This window comes from Schistocerca nitens, chromosome 1 (genome assembly GCF_023898315.1).
Source record: "Schistocerca nitens isolate TAMUIC-IGC-003100 chromosome 1, iqSchNite1.1, whole genome shotgun sequence".
NCBI classification, from domain to species: Eukaryota; Metazoa; Arthropoda; class Insecta; order Orthoptera; family Acrididae; genus Schistocerca; species Schistocerca nitens.
In genome coordinates, this window is record NC_064614.1 from 793,470,356 (window position 1) to 793,493,172 (window position 22,817).

At 36.0% G+C, this 22,817-nt stretch overlaps 1 protein-coding gene across 3 annotated transcripts in view; it reads left to right on the forward strand.

The window, feature by feature from the left end:
• LOC126262339 (AP-1 complex subunit sigma-2) overlaps positions 1–22,817 on the forward strand; it is a 71,252-nt gene that overhangs the window by 42,202 nt on the left and 6,233 nt on the right. The window contains exon 5 of one of the 3 annotated variants that reach the window (XM_049958919.1): positions 6,331–6,900. The exons of the other annotated variants lie outside the window; for them this stretch is intronic. Within the exon in view, the coding sequence (XP_049814876.1) occupies positions 6,331–6,375 (45 nt within the window). The 3' untranslated portion in view covers positions 6,376–6,900. Of the gene's footprint in view, positions 1–6,330; positions 6,901–22,817 lie in introns of those variants that run through there. 3 annotated transcript variants of the gene reach the window in all.

Here is a 22,817-nt window from a genome sequence, read left to right on the forward strand (position 1 = left end):
GGGGAAATTTTCTAAAAAGTTTTAAGTGTACCAGGACCTGTTTTATGCCAGCAAAGATGACATTTATTAGTTAAGTCTTATAGGAAGACAGAAAATTTCCTTATATGACATTTGATATGAGAACACAGCTGTACTTACTCTTTATTTTAATAACCAATTTCATCTACTTTTAAGATTGTCAACAGGCCGTATAAGAATTACTTAGATGAAGAGGGAATGGTCCAAAATGACATGTCAAAACTTGCCTGGAAATTTCTTTATACAAGAAGAATGCACCGAAAGAAAGACTGTCAGAATTTTAGCTGCTACGGCAAACTCCAAGCATTTTTCAAAAAAATGTTGAAAATTGCCAGATTCTTAGCTTGCTGGGCTACTGGAGAACTGTACAGCCATACTCGAGCTGTAGCGGACTGTGCATGGGCAACATGGCAGGTGCAGATCCTTCGTTGACAACACATTGCCAAACAGATAACACGACTCACTGTGAGCTTAATTTGTAAAGCGAATTTCAGTTTTTCTACTATTCACTGAATTTTGCAACTCATTTCATATCTGGAAGAATTACCAGTTGCATTTGTGATAGGTCCGCCCCGATAGCTGAGTGGTCAGCGCGGCGGTCTGTCACACCAAGGGGCCCGGGTTTGATTCCCGGCTGGGTCGGAGATTTTCTCCACTCAGGGACTGGGTGTTGTGTTGTCCTATTATCATTTCATCATCATCATCAGTGGAAGACAACGGGAAACCACCACTGGAATCACTTCCCTAGACGCTCATATGGTGGACCTCTCTGACATGACAAGACCTGCCGTAAGGCAGAACACAAAGTTTTTTTGTGATAGGATAAGTGTTAGCAATGGAGTTGAAACTGAATTAATATTCATTGTGTTTAATGTTATGCAGTGTGCAAAACTGGCCCTGCTTCATAAAATCTGACTGTGAACTATACAAATAGAAAAACTATCCAAAAGATTTACTGTACAGGTTGACCACAAACTCCCATTAACCTCTCCCCCCTATACTAACCAACACAAACCGCAAACTTAAATAAATAACACCAACAACAGGAGTATTCTTGAGATATAAACCATGTAGAGCTGCTTGTGAGATGCAGTGCACCGTTACCAATGAAGATTTCTTGTCTGGGTCCTCCAAATCCCAGTTGAGATGAACATTGCTGATTTCAAGACTTCTTACAGTATAGGAAGTCAAAAAATAACAATGTTTACTTCTAGTAAAGGTATAGAGGAGATGCCATTAGTTTGTACCTGATGTGAAGATGAAGCTTCTTGTTACCTCCACTACATCTGTTGCACTGGTGTTGATTAGTCGAATTTCCTGAAAGAACTGCAAGAAAACTGCACTTTATCATTTCGAGATGAAAAAAGACAGAGTCTATTGCGCTATCAGTTAATGGTATGACACATTCATTTGCAACGATAGCAGTGAGGAATATGAGCGGATCACTGTTCTGGAGCTTTAAATCTGTCCTCAGGGACCTCAAGGCACAGTAGGACCAAAAATTAAAAATGAGACTGTTTAGTGGCAAGAATCTTATAACAGACCTATTGTAATGTGAAAAGATAGGAAAGAATAAGTTTTAACATTTCATTGAAAACTGTTTTTAAACACTTGCAGAAATTGATTCATTGCTTGTATTCGACTCTTCATACGGACATAACAACCCCTCTGTCTTTGAGGAGGATGATAAAAAGAGGGTTGATATAATTCAGATTCCTCCCTGAACAACCAGTGAGACTCTCAATAAAGAATTTATTGACTGTGGTAAGTATTTTTAAGGAAATTGTTGGAAATAATTTCCGATAGTTCCATGACGCTTGAGGTTTATCAGGAGAACAGAATTTTTAAATTTAAGTCATTTGTTCTTCATTAATAATTTTTTCATAATGCGGGGCCACAGTCATAATATATTTCTTTAAAGTCAGTACCGCCATTAGACTGTTGTTTATTTACAGTGGTACATTTACACTTACACAATCATGATTTCAGCTTCAAAGTGCCATTATTAAGTCTTTTAAGTGTTATACAGTGTCTAAGATGCCATACTGTCATATTTAAAATACACTATGTGACTAATAGTGTATTTTAAATACGAGAGTATGTTATCTTAGGCACTGTATAACACTTAAAACACTTGATAATGGCACTCTGAAACCGAAATCATGATTGTGTAAGTGTAAATGTAACACTGTAAATAAACAACAGTCTAATGGCAGTACTGACTTTAAAGAAATGTTCTTTATTAGTTTGCATCAGCATGTTTTATGAACTGCTTCAAGTGAGCTGAGCAGTGACCAAAACTGTTCCTTACTCAACTGCAGTTCTGTCTAAATAAAACTATTAATTACTGTAGAGTGCCTGAAAGTATTAATTTTTTTCATCAGGTGTGCCTGGTGGAAGGAAAATGTTTGTTTTCGTCATTCAAATGACACTTCACTTTATTGTGTCGACTATGGGGAATAAACAAGCAACTGTTTCATTGTTAGTAAAATATGTTATTCAAAGATTATCATGAGAACTATGCTATAGTAATATTTATAAAATGATGTATGTGTAAGTATTGTATCATTTCAACACATGTAAGTGACGATTGATGGAAGTTATCTGTAATGTAACTTAAAACACTCCCTTGATTTATTTTCCTCTGTTAGTCACCTTTGTAAGAATTACATCCGCAACAGTTTGGCTGTTGATAGAAATTGCCTCTGATAAAAAAAAAAAAATTCATGACTTTTTTTGTATAGTTTAGGTGTTTTAAATTGACAGTGACACTCTGGATATTCACACTAAATGGTGCTACACTCTCGTCATGGCTAATTACGTGATACGGAAGGAGGGCTGTATAAACTGCTGTCATAAGTGGTTCCTTATGCGACAAAAAACAAATAAAGTCAACAGTTTTTAAGAAATACTTGTGGTGTGTCTTAGCAGCTATGATTTTGACACTGCATTTATTTTGTTGTATTCTTTCTGCATAAAAGAATATCAGGGTGGGTTTTGACATGTCAGATTGGACCTTTCTCGTATGAGTTTCATACATATATTTTTTTTCCTGTAGAATGTTAACCATGCTATGGTATTATAAATATAAAACCTGGCAGGATTATGCATATGTTGTATGTTGTACTGATTTGTACTGATTTATTAATAGTAGTAGATCATAGAAGATAGGTATAATTCTGTCAAATTTGGTATTCATGTTGCTATATGTATGACTCAAGGCTAATTCCCTGCAGTAGATCTGAAAATCATTCATATAAACATAATTTTCCAGGTTTTGCATTTTTAATACTGTGGAATGTTTTACATTCTGTGAAAGAAATTTTATCTATAAAACACTCGGCTAATTACTTCTTGTATAACCTAATGATCTTAAAACAATACAAAAACATTTCTTAAAATAGAGAATAGATATAGCTGTGCAAACCTACACAGAAGTTACTTAAGTATCTGAAAGCTTTACATCACTGGCTATACAAAATACTAGTTATATGTGCCATGACTTTCATAAAAATGGTTTCACAGTTTAAAAAAAATCTACTGACTTGTATGTCAACCTAATGCTTTACTGCTCTGTGCTGTGCAATGCAAGACATTACAATGAGGTATTTATATTTTTGAAGTATGCTAAATCAATAACTTGTAAACTTACTGACACTACGTTCATACACACTTGATAACAGTTTGTATAAGGAGCTGTTACTAACCACAGTGGATACGGAACACAAATGTCCACAACCACCAGTGAAATGTGAAAAGTCACAGTGCTTAGTTTAAAGTGTTTGTCGTTATCCTTAGCATACACGTGATACACTGTTGATGGAGAACACTTCACGGTAGTGTAATGTCTCCCATTATATAGTAAATGAACTAGAGATATGCATGATATATATTGTTATCTTTTTAGAATGTCTGCCACACTATAAGGCGAAGGGTTAATGATGTTACATTAACCAACTTTTGTAGTTAGTACTAATTTATCAGCATGTTAAAATATGAAAACATATTGCTTTTTCTTCTATAAGTTCTCTACTGATTTTATTGTAGTTGAGAGAGCACACAGACAAATGTTGTTAGTAATACTAAGGTGTAAACTTAATAGTGGCATACGGTATTTATATTCTTCTGGCTGATGATTTGCACTCATATGATTTTGATCCTGTACAGTGGGAAATTGTAATTACACCTGTGTACCATAGTGGGCTGACACTCCTTATTCGAAACAGTTGTTTCCGACATGAATAACAGACATTTTATTTAGAATAAACTGTGAAATGATTTTTTGACAATCTCAGTCCACTCTCCACTTCTTCCTCTCACTTCCATTTTCGTGCACTCCTCCACCTTCTCCTCCCTGTGTGCGTTCTTTCCTTCTATTCTATCCTCAGCCATAAGTTTATGTAGTTTCACAGGAGAATAAGAGAATACTAAGAGCCATCTCTTCAATGTACTCTATATGTACTTCAAAGAATCTGTAAAATATAATTAATTTGACACATCCTAAATTGACTGCGTTTCATTAGATGATCATGTTTTAAATAATTCTTGATGTGGGATAATTTGATTTTTTTTAGTCTTCTCTGTTGTAGCCTTTTTCTGAATGCACTGAGATAAGGGAAACTGATTAACATAGTTGTTACATACTTTTTAGTGTAATTCAGAATGGATTGTACATTTTCTGGTCTTCCTTTAATTCCTATTTCCTCTTTTCAGCTTTCTGAAAGCATCTTACATCATCTTATTTCCTAAATTAAAATACTGTCAGATATTACATCTGTTTGTCATAAACAGGCTCATTAGCAAAAAATTCTTATTGTTTGTTTATCTGATTTCTTTATTTTTATTTTTGTAGCACATTTTCTCTTTAGGTCATTTTCACTGATGTAAAGTAGTCCACGTGTCATTAATGCTGGTGAAAGTGCCACCTGATGTTAGTAAAAATGCGTGCACATAATCTTCAGTACTCAAATTGCATATTACTGTAACTGCCTCTTCCATCTTTGTTGAGTGACTGTTTGATCCATAGGGAGTTTGCATACTGGTGAAGTCTACATTTGTCCATATATATATATATAGAGAAAAAATTGAGCAGGGAAGGGATGAATTACTAAACATGGTTTACAGATAAAATGGAAGCTGCATAGATCTTTCATCTAACTTTTTTCCTTGCAGGTACCTGACTGGCAGACATATCTAAAATAAATTTTATACTTGGCTTTCTTGTCTTCCTAAAGTTATTTTAAGTTTGTGTGATTGTTGATACAGTGATGAAACACTATGTTGTTATTTAAGGACAATATATTCTTATTTCTTTGTAATGCATACATAAATCATTGTAAATGATTCTGTGTGCTTCTTTCAGTAAATTCTAAGCTGCCGGTATCCAATAATAGTCCCAAGTGACTTTCTTTATTATTATTTTTTTTTAATTGATGACTTCATTGCAGGCATTGCCTGCAGGACAATCCAGAAGAAGAATTCTCTAGTTTGTAATATCCTCCATCACCCCTCCCCCTTCCGTACTTTTGTGGTTTCATCAGGTGCATAACTGACAAATATTTAAAATTTATGATTTTACATCAACAGCTTTAAAGAGAACTGGTGTCTTACAGTTAATCTGCTGCCTTAACACTAACAATTGTTGCATGCTGTACGTAATATAACATTCATTTTTAAAAGTTTTTGTGTTTGGCCTACTACAGTAGTATTCTATAAATTAGATATATAATGTAGTGTTCACAGAAGTATCATTGTGCAAGCCTCTCAGTTGTGTTTTTCGTTTTCTTCTTTGTTACTGTGCTAGTCAGTAGAATAAAGCCTGTTGATAGATATCTTGCATATTATTTCTTTGCTTTGTCTTTGAATCTGTGTTAAACTAAAAACTTAAAGTAGATCAGTATAACATACGTGAATAAATTTATTGTTTCACTGTAGTAGCTGTAGTCATTCTTTACTATTTACTAACAGAGCTTCTCATACAGTGATGATTTACTCGTATTTTTATTGTTAGGCAGTGTTACAATATTAAAAACAACATTGTTGTTTTTGTTGGTACTTATTTCCTGCTGCAAGAACTCTCTCTCCACACACACACACACACACACACACACACACACACACACACACACACACACACACACACACAGATTGTGCCAACATTCCTCAGATTTCTCATAGCTAATAAAATATTTCATTTTGTTGACTGTGCATTCTCTTCTATTTAACATGATTATTGGTTCTGTAGCTCTCAGCTTTAGTTTGCCTGGATGTGGAATTTGGTTTTGCAAAAGTTGATTTTCTGTCATTCTGAAGGATGAAGCAGTGGAAGGGGCTCTGAGGGAGATAGGGCTTCTGTAGTGGCTGGTGCACCCAAAGTACAAACCTTCAGACACATGGACAGCAACAGCTGAGCTGGCTTCTAGTCTTCTGCTGCATGTTGTTCACACCAGAACTGTTATTTTTTAAATATTTTGGAACCTAAGAAGTAAATTTATTGGTGAAGATAATTGTTCATTGTTTGACTACTGTGAAGCAAATACACATTTCAAATTGTGATTTAAATTTGATACTTGTGTGTGTTACAACAAGAGTTAATATGAGGATAAGAGAGAAACCTCGTATATTGTGTTTCCAGGCTAATATGCAATAATTCTGGTTATAGAGAGTAGATTTTTATAGAGATTTTTACAGAGTTCAGAACTCAGTATGTGCACGAATTTATATTGCTGTATTGTAATCAGCAGAAAAAAAAAGCTTCCAGCTATTCCTTAAATTGTGTAATTTAAAAATACGTTATTAAGAATAATTGTACAACATTTTTGAGAAAAGTCTATCCTCCAACAAACTGAATGGAATAGTAGATTTGTGACTGACATAGTATAAGCACAAGAATCAAGATTAGCAAAACTGTCAGATTTTACCTCCTTGGTACATAGCAATAATACTTAGTGTGTTAATGAACTGCAATACTGAAATTATATTTTTCCATGAAATTAATTTTGTTAGCATTAACATTCTGTGTGAAATAATTCAAATTTGTAATGTGGAAGCTAGAAGCATATTGTGACACATTATTGAATAGTACATAGTGACCTCATTCTTGGTGTTCGTGAAAGTTGAAGTATGTCATTGGCACAGCAGGATGCGAACGTATTCCAGTTTCCACATGTTGTTTCCAAACCTACTTCATAAACGCAAAGTTCTCTACAAATATAAAAACGAAACTTCAAGGAGCAAAATTTTTTTCTAAATCTATTGTCCTGAGATCTTTTCAGAAACAAAATGTGGCTAGGAAGAAATAAGTGAAAGCTTAAAAGTATGAGTAAAAGCCAAGGAGTTGTCTCTATTCACTCTGAATGAAAACAGCAGCCAGGAAAGAAAAAGTGAAAACATAGAGCAGTGAGCATCCCTTTCAGACACACACAAATTACAAAAACGACATAGTGTCATTGTTGGGATAAGAAAGCACTTAGAGCACATTTGATGTGACAGTAATACCTATAGAAGATAACATTAGTTAATTCTCTGTGATAGATCACTTATGTATCTCCCACACTCTATTTCCTCTCCATTGCAGTGAGTGAAAAAAAAAGAAAAAAAAAAGTTTTTGTACCCCTACATCAGTTCAACATATTTGTTACTACACAATGTCTAGTGTGTGTTACAGCTTGGTCTTTGTTAATATCAGTTGGATGTTAAACTCTGATCACCTTAAATCTTTATTTTCATTCATGCCTGAATAGAAAGTGCCTTTCATTGCTGGCAGATTGAGGCTGTGTAGACAATGAGGGAGAAAAACAAAGATGTAATTGACATTTGAAAATAACCTGTTGATAAAATTCTTAGAATATGAGAGCATGATAACGTTATGAAGTTGTACAGAGACTCAGTCATTGAATTTCATCTGGTAATATGGTGACATAACCGGGAAATGTTTAAAAAACAACTCCCAAGTGTTGAAGCCTGATTTCATATAAATACATATCTACTTCAACATCTGGGACTTAGAGGAAAATGAAGTTATTGTTTCACTAGTCAGTCCGAAGAGAGAAATACTTGAAAGATTATGAAAAAATTTTAAATATCATATTCGTGGAATTCACCAGTAATAGAAATACCCCAAACATTGCTTCTCACTGATCAAGCACCATCTGCTAATATGTTGCTGTTTTCCTACATTGATCTCTTTCTACTGTTTCTATGAATAATTTTTATCGGGTTTTGTGTCATTGTTCTTTTTGTTTCCATCTACCAAGGAAAATTTTTGATTTTGAGAGATCAGAATTGAGCATGCGTTTCCTGGTATCATATCAGAGGGGTAATGATTTTTAATAAAGGTGAACATCATGTCTTATTCATTGAAATGTCTTTTTAAAACTTCCATTTGGACTTAGGTTAAGGTTATGGTCTTGTTTTGGTGTTGTTGCTGTTCGCTTTGATTAGTGGTTGCTGTGCCATTGACAAAAATTTCCGTACTGTAACAACTTCCTCCACTTATTCCTGTTAGTGGATTGAATGATCTTCCAGCTGTAAAATTTGCTAAATGAAAAATTAAATCATGAAGATAATTTAGAAACATTTATATAGAAGTATGTATTGTGTTTCTTCTGAAAGGTACTGGAGGCTTGTTTCATAATTATTTAAGTGGACAAAATGGTGCTTAAGCAGTTTCAAATGTTCTGCAGATCGGTGAGAAATATAAGGAATCTATTCAGAACTACATTTCATTAAATAGCCACTGGTACTTCCTTTTCTGCAAGTATTCACCATTTTAATGAAGTGTAATGGGACTGTCACTCCTTTTATCATTATACAGTCTTAAATGACAAGTGGGCAGAGAAGCACTAATTAGGCAAAGGATGGTTGGTTACCACTTTTTCTGTAATATCACTGCCACTTTAACAATCTTCTTTTGTTAAGTTTAAGTGAGCTGTTTTAAGACATCCATATTTGTGATACAGATTTGTGTCAAACAATCCCCTTCTCTCTCTCTCTCTCTCTCTCTCTCTCTCTCTCTCTCACACACACACACACACACACACACACACACACACAAAGAGAGAGAGAGAGAGAGAGAGAGAGAGAGAGAGAGAGAGAGAGGCGAGAGGAGGGGGGGGGGGATAGAGAGATATGAGCTTCCTGTATGAAACAGTTTTCACAGTTCTCCCACCATTCACATTGAAAGCATTGTTGTGCGATTGAAGGATTTGTATAATTCCTGATATTTGTAAGTAAGTGAAAAATATTTTTCTTTTCATGTGAGACATTCTCAAAGTTCTTCATTAAACCAACCTCCTGCTATTAAATCCATGACAATGTTTGGCTGTTTGAAACAGTTTTCCCAAAATTGAAATTATGAGCATCGTTGTGCATTTGAAATATTATATACTTCCTATTATTCATTGCTAAGTGAAACAATATTTTTCTTTGAAGTGAGACGTTCTCAGGATATTGCATGAAGCCAGCCTTCTTCTATTAAATCCATGACAGTGTTTTTGTATTGTAAATGAATGGATAAAATTTATATTTGTTTGCTAGAATCTGGTTGAAGAAATAATTATCTTTTTATGGTTTAGCCTTTAATATTTATTGTATGATGATATGTCAAAAGCATTTATTTTTGTAAACATTTTCTTGTAACTGGAATGTATTTATGCCATTGTTATGTTAAAGTTTTCATTTTGTTGCATATATTTACAACTGCATATGTTTTCATAACATTTCTAATAAACAGAAATATTATGTGAAACTTAATAATTTTTCCATACTTCTTATTTGGAATAGAATATATCTGTTGATATATTTACTCACAGACTAACGAAGTATCTGGTATACAATGCAGGTTTTCAAACTGGCCCCATTGGAAATAGGTAGCAGTTCTTGGAAAGACAAATGCGATTTTGGGTTGAGCCTCCGCGGATTAGAAAATTTTCTCGTAAATTCATTCACCCCTTTCTTCCTTTTGTAAATAGGTATGAACTGTAGTGCCAAATGCCGAAAGTTGTTAATGAAACATTACAGTAAATAAACAAACATCATCTGGATCACAACTTTTTATTTACAGACAACCCGTTTCAATCTGTGCTGCAAACCATCTTCAAGTATGGTGCCGCTAAGTGCAGTATGTTAGTGTTGATAAATAGCACTTTACAGCGCCAGACCTGAAGATGATCTCCATTGACGATTGAAACCGGCTGTTGGTAAATAAAAAGTTGTGATCCAGATGGTGTTTGTTTCACACATTGTTGACAAACTGCACTTTGCAGTGCCAGACCTGAATATGATGTGCACCAAAAATAGAAACCAGTTATCAGTAAATAAAAAGTTGTGACCCAGAAGTTCTTTGTTTATTTCTTGTAACAAAAGATACATGTTTCCTAAGACATGGTGTCAATTATCAAACATTACAGTAGTATTTGTGATATGATACAGCCTATTGGAAGTATTCAGATCATAATTACTACATTATTGTCTTTAACTTGAACTGTTAAACTGTAAATCAGTTTTTGAGACACTTTTGTGTGATTCTTATGAGTAATCAGCCTCAATATAATCATCACTCCCACCACTGCATGTCCAAATTTTTATTAGGGTGGTAAGTATTTTTCTGATTTCACACAGTGACCTACATAATATGATGTAGGTTACATCTTTTTCACACGTGAAGTTTGGTTACATAAGAGTTCTAAAATTAAGGAATTTCTGAGCAGACTTGTACTTATTGTGGATGACTTTTACTTCTTACCATAATGTTCTCTTTTTCTTTTTTAAATTGCTTGGTAAAACAATTAAGAGGTCAAGGAGGAAACCTTCTTACATTGCTGTTGATATTAACTTATTGGAACTCACCATTATTCAGCCACCAATTTATGATACAGAGTTGGAGTATAATTTAAATTAAACTGATTTTGTAATGCTTTATCATTTTCTGAAAGCTAACTTACAGGCATACTTTCATCTTTCGATCATTTGAGTTCATAGTAAAGAATTGCATTGTTAAAGATTCAGTTAGAATACAATTAATTAATGTGGCTGTGATGTTTTTGTGAAAAGAACATTTTTTAGAATGTTTCTTCCCAAATAAAAATAATAATTAACGTAAAGGATTTTCAAAAGTTTACTGTGTGATTCGAACATATATTTTGATATCGGTGAAAATGGCACTGTCATGATTATTGATACCAGTTTCATATTGGTCTTCAGGGACATCTTTCTCTTGCACTCTATCTTTAAATCTAAGCAACCTGATGCTGCACGATGATATTTTTTATACTATTGTATGCTGTATCTGAATTCCATCTTAAAACTGTAGTAACCATCGAAATATAAATATGTAACATTTAAGAACTATTACAGAATTTGTGGGAGGTACAAAGATTTGCATTAACAAAAACAATAATAATAATCCAGAATGAGATTTTCACTCTGCAGCGGAGTGTGCGCTGATATGAAACTTCCTGGCAGATTAAAACTGTGTGCCCGACCGAGACTCGAACTCGGGACCTTTGCCTTTCGCGGGCAAGTGCTCTACCATCTGAGCTACTGAAGCACGACTCACGCCCGGTACTCACAGCTTTACATCTGCCAGTATCTCGTCTCCTACCTTCCAAACTTTACAGAAGCTCTCCAGCCACCGGGCGTGAGTCGTGCTTCGGTAGCTCAGATGGTAGAGCACTTGCCCGCGAAAGGCAAAGGTCCCGAGTTCGAGTCTCGGTCGGGCACACAGTTTTAATCTGCCAGGAAGTTTCAATAATAATAATAATAATAATAATAATTATCATTTGCAACATTTGCAACATTAAGCCTATAAAAAGGCACTGATACAGTGTTTTGCATGTAAATATAGCTGCTTATTTACTGAAGCAGCTTCTCACTTGGGCTCACAAGATGGAGACTAAACTATTTAAGACTTTCCTATTACAAAAAATATCTGAAGTGTTCAGTAGAAAGTGAAAACAGGATTTGTGTGTCAGTAAGCAGCATCACAAATCGTGATCTCAAGAACTTGTGCGTAAGAAAACAGTCACTGTATATGTGAAAGCTGTAACAAGCTACTTTAGGAGTGTAGATATGACAAATTATTAGTGCTGTTTTAATACTCATTATCTCAATTAAGTGCTATTACACCTGTGAAATTGTTAGTTTGACTGTTGCACCAGTTTCTACTAAAAATTTGAAATTGCAAGCAGGTGTAATAAATTGCATGGCATGATGTAAAATTAGATAGACAAACATATTTCATGGAGATGTTTCAATGAGAAATGTGTTCATAAGGACGACAGGGCCCAAATGGTGTTATAAATACGAAGTTTACATGTGTAATTAGAAAAACGTTAGTGCAGTATGTAGCTGTCATTGTCCGTTAGTGTAACATAGATGTAGTGGAAGCAGCTCTGTGTTCTATACTAATTTGAAGAAAAAGATAGGAAGAAATTAAAACATTTCTTTAAAATGAATGCGTCTCTCTTTAATGACTCCATTGCATGTGGGACATTAAATTCACAAAACAAAAAGGAGAGGAAGGTGGAGTAGCCACTCTGTTGTAAACCAGTTAGGTTATTAGGCTGACAACTCCAATTGGTGTTGTAGTTCATGTGTTATGCTGACCTGTTTTAAAGAATTAGGTATGCTATTGGTCCATGCAACTGGCATAGGGCTTGCATTTTTTCCTTCAGATTTGTGGTAGTTGTGCTCTTACATACTAAGGTTGTGCTACATTCTTATTATGGGTGCCATCGGTGTTCCGTCCACAATACTGTGTGGATCATCAAATACTGTAAGCATTTAATAAATGTTTTTTAGCATATTTTGAGAAAGCCCATTGTTGTTGATTGTGTCGTCAGTTTGAATGGTTTCATACAGCTTTCCTGCTTCAATATCTTATGCAGTCCTCTTAATCTCTGCATAACTACTGCTTATAATCGTCAAGTGGATTAAATTAACTGATAATTAATTAAATTAAATAAAGTATTTCTTTTGATTAAAAAACAGTCTTGTCCTGGAAAATGACTTCCCTCAAAGTGTTAATCTGAAGCAACAATCAATTACTTGTCTCTGTTTCATTTGCTGTTATGATGGGTGAAATTTTGATATTCTGGCGTTCTTGGCAGCAGCTTTCTGAAGCAAATTGCTCGGGGAAGAAAAATGTTGGAAGCTGTACATTTGTGTAGATCTCCACATGTATAAAATTATAAATTGACATATTGCACGAGACACCAAAAGCATTTGAAGCCATCCTGGCCACCCATGCCCCAGAGGATTGGTATGAGTCCCAGATGTGCATACTTGTTAGGTTTTGTCCCAAATATGTTCAACATAAATACATCAGGTGATCCGGAGACCACACAAGTACTCTGATGTACATGGACCATTTCTCAAACCATTCTGACACAATTCCAAAACAACAAGGTGGGACACTGTTGTGATGAAAGTACAAGTCATTTGTGGATGAACAAGTGGTTACTTGTGAAATATTCATCAGTGAGTGAATGATAGTGGCAAACTGACAGGACCATTGGTGTGTACCAATGTGTAGTGCTGCTGCTTAGTTCAAGGCACATTTTTACATGCTTTGATTGTCTGTGATCACATCGTCATTGACAAGATATTAAATCTTAATCATCTTTCTTCCTTCATGCTTTGATCATCTTGTGAAATCTCTGTTGATCCATTAGCGGTTACCAGAGGTTGAGCAGTCATGACATTCCGGAACGTATGGTCCTAGTATGCCAATATTGATTATTTTTAAGAGGTGCCTGAAGATGGCATAATGAATTGCTAAAACTGGTAGGGAAAATAAAATAAAATAAAATCTCAATTGCACAGCTGTTCGTTGAATTTCATTGTTAAACACCTTGTGAAGTATTCTCACCTCTCTCCTAACCTATGGTCCGTAATGTGTTATGATCAGAAATTAACTTATGGGTGGTGGCTCTTGTACCTCATAGCATCTGGATGGTCTGGCTGTTCATTTGTTGTTGGAGTTGGTGGTGGTAGTGGTGGTGCTGGTGGTGGTAGTGCTGGTGCCGTACTCTGGCATTAAATGGACAAGTAATTTGCTGCAATGTGGTCAGTCGGTCTGGTATTTTAATCCACAGTAATCATTACTGACCCATCAATGTGTTTCCAGTGGCAGCTGAATCAGCAAACTGCATTTTTTTGTGAAATTGATTTATTTGCGGTACACCAGTGACACAGTAGCATATGAAAATTTCAGTGGTTGCAAGAACTCGGAAATGAAATGTCCCTTCAGGCACATATAATCTAGCCAGGATCAAATATGCTGATATAAGATGTGTTGCCTATCCTGCACTTGATTGTAAGACTGACTGTCGGTACAGGGTCTGAAGGTGACACACCAAACTACTTTGTTCATACTTGCAACGTGCGTATTCTCTTTCCAACCCAGCTGTTACATTGATTAAATTGCCCTGAGATTGCCTTGGGATGTCCTCATTTTGTATTTTGGCATATAATGTTTATCACCTCATTTTAGAAAGAGTTCTCCAGTATTTGTTGGAAAGTGGGAAGCAGCAAAAGCCAGAATGTTGAGTCAGAATGTAATCTTCATTGTATAAAAACATGATGTGTCTTGCTAGGAATAGAGTTAAGCATCACGTTAGTCGAGATACTGCACTTCTATTCAAGGAGCAGGATTCATATCTGTGCCACTTTATTCTGGCTTAGGATTTTTACAATTTCTTCAAATCATTTCAGTTGAATGCATATTATTTATTTATTTATTGTTTTTGAATCACCAATCTTCTGACTGGGTTGATGCGGCACACCACGAATACCTCTCCTGCGCCAATCTTTTCATCTCAGGGTAGCCCATGCAACCTCAGCCCTCAGTTATTTGTTTGATGTCTTCCTCTACAGTTTTTACCCCTAATACCATAGAATTTATTCCTTGGTGTTTCAACAGATGGATTATCATCCTGTCTCTTCTTCCTGTCAGTGTTCCCCATGTATTCCTTTACATGGCAATTCTGCGGAGATCCTACTCATCCCTTACCTTATCAGTCCACCTAATTTTGAACATTCTTCTGTAGCATCATATCGCAAATGTGTTCATTCTCTTCTGTTCTGGTTTTCCCTTGGTCCATGTTTCATTACCATACAATGCTATCCTCCAAATGGACATTCTCAGACATTTCTTCCTCAAATTATGGCTTATGTTTCATGCCAGTAAACTTATCTTGACCAGGAATCCCCTTTTTACTGGCACTAGTCTGCTTTTTATGTCTTCATTACTCTGTCCGTCATGGATTACTTTGCTGCCTAGATAGCATAATTCCTTAATTTTGTGTACCTCATGATCACCAATACTGATTGAAGTTTCTTGCTTTTCTCATTTCTGCTACTTCCCATTACTTTGGTCTTTCTTCGATTTTTTTTCAGTCCATATTGTGAACTCTGATTGTTCATTCAATTCACCAGATCCTGTAATTCGTCTTCACTTTCAATGATGATAGCAGTGTCAGTGAATCGTACCATTGGTGACCTTTCACCCTGAATTTAAAGTCCACTCTTGAACCTTTCTGTTATTTCTGTCATTGCTTCCTCAATATACAGATTGAACAGCAGGGGTGAAGGACTACACCCCTGTCTATTACATACTTTTCAATCCGAGTACTGTGTTCATGGTCTTCCACTCACGTTTTCCCCTCTTGGTTCCTGTACATATTGTACATCACTCACCTTTCCCTATGGATTACCCCTAATTGTCATACACTTCTTCCAGGTCGACAAATCATATGAAAGTGTCTTTATTTTTCTTCAGTCTTGCTTCCATTATCAACTCCGACATCAGAAATGCCTCTCTGGTGCCTTTACCTTTCCTAAAGCCAAACTAATTGTCATCTAACAGATCCTCAATTTCCTTTTCCATTCTTCTGTATATTGTTCTTATCAGCAACTTGGATGCATGAACTGTTAAGCTGATTGTGCAGTAATTCTCGGACTTGTTGGCTTTCACAATCTTCAGAATTGTGTGGATAATGTTTTCCCAAAAGTCTACTCATATATCATTAGTCTCATACGTTCTACACACCAACATGAATAATAATTCTGTTGCCACTTACCCCAATGATTGTAAAAATTCTGATCTAGCCCTTTTGCCTTATATGATCTTAAGTCCTCCAAAGCCGTTTTAAATTCTGATTCTGATACGGGGTCCCCCATCTCTTCCCTGTTGGTTTCTGTCCTGTCGGAGGCCTTCAGTGTACTCTTTCCAGTTTTCCACTCTCTCCTCTGTATTTAACAGTGGAATTCTCTTTGCACTCTTAGTGCTAACACTCTTGCTTTTAATTTCACTGAAGATAGTTTGACTTTTCTGTATAGTGAGTCAGCCCTTCTGACAGTCATTTCTTTGTTAGTTTCTTCACATTTAACCAACTTTGGTTTCATGAGGAACTGTTGTGCACAGCAACCATAGACTATATGGAAGGAGAAGCACACAGCAATCAGCCACAGTCCCATTAGTTTTTATTATTCTTGCATATCTAAATTTCGGCTATTTAGGTACGCAAGAGTAATAAAAACTAATGGGATTATGACCGATTGCTGTGTGCCTCTTATTCCTTTTTTACATTTTTAATGCACTCATCTCACCTTAGTTTATATAATTCCTGATTGACTTTTATTTCTATTTTTTCGAATTTCCCTTAACACTTTTGTACTTCCTTCTTTTGGCGATCAATGGGAGTTTTTCTTCTGTTGCCCATGGTTTCCTTGCAATTAACTTCCTTGTACCTATGTTTTTCTTTCCAACTTCCATGAATACCATTTTTTAGAGACATCCGTTCCTCTTCAACTGAACTGCCTACTGAACTACTCATTATCGCAGCATGTATAGCCTCAGGTAACTTCAACCGTATTTCTTCATTCCTTAACATTTCTGTATCCCACTTCTTTGCATCCTGGTTCTTCCTGACTAATCTCTTAAAATTCAGCCTGCTCTTCATCGTTACTAAATTGTAATCTGAATCTATATCTGCTCCTGAGTATGTCCTACAGTCTTAATATTTTGAGTTTGGAATCTCTGCGTGGCCATTTTGCTATCTAACTGAAGTCTTTCGGTTCTCCCGGCCGTTTGCAAGTATAGATCTTCCGCTTGTGTTTCTTGAACAGAATATTTGCTAATACTTGTTGAAAATTATTGCAGAACTCAATTAGTCTTTCATCTCTCTCATAACTACTACCAAGCCCATACTCTCCCATAACCCCATCTTCTGCTTCCTCCCCGAAAACTGCATTCCAATTCTCCATAACTGTTACATTTTCATCACCCTTTATGTACTGAATTACTCATTCAGTATCCTCGTTTACTTTGTCTGTATCTTCTGCTGCCCACGATGTCGGCATGTATACCTGAATTGTCTTTGTCAGAGTTGGTTTGCTATCAGCTCTGATGAGAACAACACTATCACTGAACTGTTCGCAATAACTTGTTCTTGCCCTCCTTCCCTATTCATAACAAATCATACTCCCGTTGTATCATTTTCTGCTGCTAGTAATAGAACCCTATATTCACCTGACCAGAAATCCTCGTCTTCTTTCCATTTCACTTCACATATCTAGATTGAGCTTTAATATTTCCCTTTTGAGATTTTATAGCTGCCCTACCAATTCAAACTCCTGACATTCCAGGCCCCAACTTGTAGAGCTATTCAATCTTGTTCTCATGGTCACCTCCCCATTGGCAGTCCCCTCCTAGAGATCCGAATGTGGGACTAGTCTGGAATCTTTTGGCAGTGGAGAGATCATCATAACACATTTTTTCAATTATGGGTCACATCTACTGTGGATACACATTATGTGTCTTTAATGTAGTGGTCTCCATTGTTTTCTGCAATCCCATGCCCTTGATCATTGCTGATTTTTCTGCCTTTTAGGAGAAATTTCCCGCCCCAGTGGCAAGAGAGTGCGCTAAACCTCAGTCGGTTAATCTGCCGTCTTTGACAAGCCTGTTGGCAGTATGGGGGTGACTTCCTATGTCGGAAGTCCGCGTCATCATCAATGATGATTTTTATTCAGAATTTAAGCAAATCAGGGTTCAGACCCAGGACCAGTGACTTTTTGATTACTAGTCTAAGATGCTACTCCTGGACCAGGGGTCCATCTTATGCTTATATGGTTCCTAAAGTATTCCACAACTGATTCTGTAATGTATCTTTACCCTGTCACAGTGAGATATTACACACAGTGACGTCACAAAGGATTTGCGCCCCCCTCCCCACGCTCACCCCCTCTGGCAAATAATTTTTGGGGGCCTTGTGGTAATAGTAAACCTTGAAAGAGCAAATAAGAAAATAGACATTCTCACATCGTAATCTAGATTAAAAGTGAAATAAACTCTCTTGTTGATGCGCACCATGTAGGGGGCAGGAATATAAAATAAAATATAGTGCATATATCTCTCATTGGGTAGACTGATCACCTGGTGCAAGTCATTTTAATTGATGCCACCTCAGCGAGTTGTCATTGAGGATAAAATGAAGAAGACAATACAACACCCAGTCTCCGAGCAGCGAAAATCTCCAGTGTGGCCAGGAATCGAACCTGGCCCCTTGCATAGCAATCAGCCATGCTGACCTTTCAACTGTGGATGCAGACACTTCTTGTAGAATAAACATCATCTCAGTTTTTTGAAGTGAAACTATATGCTGAAGTGCACACATCTTTCCAGTTCCCGTAAGCTTAGTACTCAAAAAAATTTTGTACAATGTCTACCAAGTGTAGAGAACACACGTCTTATGTTCAGTGCTTAGAACTTCTTGGCTGCTGAGATATTGAGCTTCTAAGAAAAATTTTTATTAATTTCAATTTAGAAAATCATCTTCTTGATGTAGTAGAAGTAACTTGCGGAGTCCAGTACAGCTGGAGAGCTATGCTATTATGGAGATTAGTTACAAGAAAAATATTTTCGACAAACAAAAACTTTGTGAGGTCTTTAATCGACACCGTGTTTCCTTTCTTTCCAAATTCCTTTGACATAAGTCTTTCTAGGCTAATAAGTTCAAATGAACAATTTATGGTAGAATCTGATTCATACTTCCTAATGATTTTCTGCTCTGAATATCTTCATTTTCTAACTTAAAAACACAAATAGGATGTAAGAAAGGAAAATAGTAATTGACATTCTGATGGCTGATAAAATGTTTGTTTCGCAGGATGTCAATTCTTCTGGAAAAGCTGGAATTCTCGGGAATTACATTTTATCTGGATAAATCAGGGAAATTTCATAAAATCTCAGAAAATTCTGTGTTTCAATCTTTGATTGAAACAGAATTTATTGTTTTATGAATGACAAATTTTAAAATACTTATTATTTCAAAGTGTATTCATTCCATATAAATTATCGATATTTAAAAACTGCAGTTAAACTGCTGCTTGTGGCTACTATATAGTTCAGCTGAGATGAAAGAAAAGTCATTATTATGTTATGCTGCCCTCCCTCCCCGTGCTCACCATTAATTAATTTCCATTAATTTATCAGGAGCTTCTTGACTCCATCTTCCTCCTCACACCTGGAATTCTCAGGGATTTTTTTTTCCAAGTTTGAGTAGCCACAGTGGTTTCGTTGTTGAATTGAAATATCAACACAAGCATTGAAAACTGTGTCTTGAAAAGAGTGTATCCACAGTTCTGTGATTTGCAGTAAGCTCACCAAAAAAATTTCTTCACTTTGTGGATATATTTTGAGATCAACTCTGGACAATGCTCCAAACTTTGCTAGTACTATTGTTTCTACTACAATTTCAAAATAGTTTCTTAAGGTGACTTGCTTATTTCTTGCGGTTTGAAGAAGTTGGAAAGAACACCTAATTGAACACTATTTCTTCAGAATCACTGTAACATTTCTGTCAGTTGCAATAGTTTCACTCAATTGTTAGTATAGAACTGCAGAAGCACCAAAGAAGACATAAACGCATTATATTTTCTGTTATAAATGTTGCAGTTCCATTTCATTCATGACTGAACTGTTGCAGATCCACTTTGTGACTGAATGATTTAGTACTGAATTTAAGTTGTGTGTTGAATAATGTGTAAACTCAGCATTTGGGACAAATGCTGCAATTCTTGACTGTGAACCTGTGTGTGTGCCATTCATAGATGCAGCATTGGTATATCTTTGACCTCTGCAGCTGTCCACTTGTATGTTGTCATTCTTCTCTAAATTAGTTATTATTTCTTTTTCAAAACTCTCAGCATCAAAGCCCCTTACCTCATGGAATTCCTTTTATTTCAAACTGCTTACGATCCTTGGTCCTTTCTTGATACAACTGGAGTTGTGTCTACAGTCAGTGAAAAAATGGCTGCTGTTTGATTTCATGGATGACCTGTTCTGATGACCTGTTCTGAAACACAATCATTTAACAGTTGTAACACATCGTTTTGAGTTGAGTTTATGGGCTTTCACGTGAAAGATTTGCCTGCAGAAGAGATATGTGTAGAAAATATTATTCTAGAAATTATAGCCTTCATTTGTTTGTGTCCTTCATCGAAATGCGTATTAATGGTTTTGTCTTGTTTCCTCATGCTGTAAGTAGTAGATGGATTTAAATGTGTAGTGCAAGTTTTGTGTACTTTTATTTTCTTGCTTAGACCTTGCGTCATTAATTTGTCTATTGTGCCTTGCATTTTCTCCACCTCCAAACAACCGTCATGCTACACAGTATACTGTGTTTAAAGTAGGGGAGAGCATACATAAAATTGTTCAGTTTTGTGGCCTGTTTTAGTATAATTGTAATAGTAATCACAGTTGAACGATCTTTTGGTCTCACTGTCTCTAAGGAAAGGGCATTGAGGCTTGCCTGGTGTGCTGTTCATAAATTTTAGCTTAGTCTCTTCATTCAGTTTGCCTTGGAATAATTCTTTATCGATGCTAAAATGTGCAGTTTGCTGATTATTTTGAATTTGAGTAGGACAATGTCTTGCTGGGGAGTCAGTGTTTATTACTGGTGGTCCATTTTCAAAACTGGTATTACATCCTCTATGAACTTACAAAGTGTTAGAATCTTCCCTCGTTGAGTTTTTATGACAGTACTGACTTTTACTTTCAACTTTTAAATCCTCAGACGTTTCTCTGATTTCACTTTTGTCACTAATTTTAGTAGATATCTGTTCTGGGCATGTAGCTGAACACTGGATGCTTGTATTTATGTTCATTGTCTTTTTAACTTCTTCACCTTGGCAGACTTTCAATTTTCTGTATTTGAGCTCTACTTAAATATTACCTATTACTACATATTGTAGTTTTAACTTAATGCAAACATTTAAGAGCAGCCCATGTAAGAAAAAACAGCAATAAGTTTTAGATTAATGCGAGTACACTATAGAAGAAGAGTAATTAAACTGAATTATGAAGATGCCTGTTGTATTCGGTTGTAATATCAGGATCATTTTCTGTTGGCAGTTCACTTGCTTTGTAACACTACATCCATCACAAAATTAAAAAAAAAATGAACTTATTGATTTATTATTGGATGGATAAAAAACTACTCAAGTGGCGGCAGGAGAATACAAATATAAAGTCTCCGGCCATCCTGATTTAGGTTTTCCGTGATTTCCCTAAATCGTTTCAGGCAAATGCCGGGATGGTTCCTTTGAAAGGGCACGGCCGATTTCCTTCCTAATCCTTCCCTAACCCGAGCTTGCGCTCCGTCTCTAATGACCTCGTTGTCGACGGGACGTTAAACACTAACCACCACCACCACAAATATAAAAAAATGATTTAACATATGCAAGCTTTCAGAGCCAGAGGCTCTGGCAGAAGGGTTGAAAGGAAAGGAAGAGAGGTGACCAGAAGAAGGAGCCACTGGCTCCAAAAAATTGCATATATAAAACCCTTTTTTATATGTGTGTTTTCCTGCCGCTGCTTGGTGAGCAGATTTATTGTGTGTCCAATTACATCACATTGTCAAAAATTGATTATTTTTGTCATTATGGAATTGTTACCAAGAGGACCTGTCATTTTCAATACCAATTGAAGGAAATACGCAGTGAAGAAGGTAGCACATTGCTGAGTGCTAGCTGACGTAATGGCCACTGCTTATGTAAAAAAAATAGCACTGGTGAAATCTGTACGCTGCATGTGGTGCTGGCCGCCATACACTGTAACATTCTTGTTAACATTAAACCTGAAAAGGTACAAAATAATTGCTGGCACACTTCTGTTTGCATTTCATAAATGAGTTTACATGGCTAAATTATATGTAAGAATACATTTTTAAATAAATCATACTTCTGCATCCCCTTCGTGTGGTCACCACCTCCGCCTTACCCCCACCCCTCCTGCACAGCAAGGCCATTTTTTACACCGCTGGTTAACTGATTTCCTTTCTTATCTTCTGTGAACAGGGAAAACTGAATGTAAGGAATAAAAATTCAGTTCATTGAAATAGCTGTCTCTCAACATATATAGAATTTGTCATCGTGTCATTATGGAAAGAAGCCCTTAAAATCACAACTGAGTGAAATTCTGAATATATTCCATTAATGGCACCACATTGTATTGAAACTGTTAAAATATTAATATTTTATTACATATTACAAGTTTTATTTTGGTGCTTAACACATCACATGTATCATTAATGGCTTGATGTTATGGACTACATTACCTTACCATCGATTATTATTTGGGCCTCGTGTCAGTAGTGTCCTTAAACTTCGACAGGAAATGTGAAACATTTGTAACAGAAGTCAGATTGAGAACACACTAGCGTACCCTTGATAGTGGCTAAAACAGAATAATGATTTTGGGGTGGCCATATGTTTGTGGGCTTGGAGATAAGGGA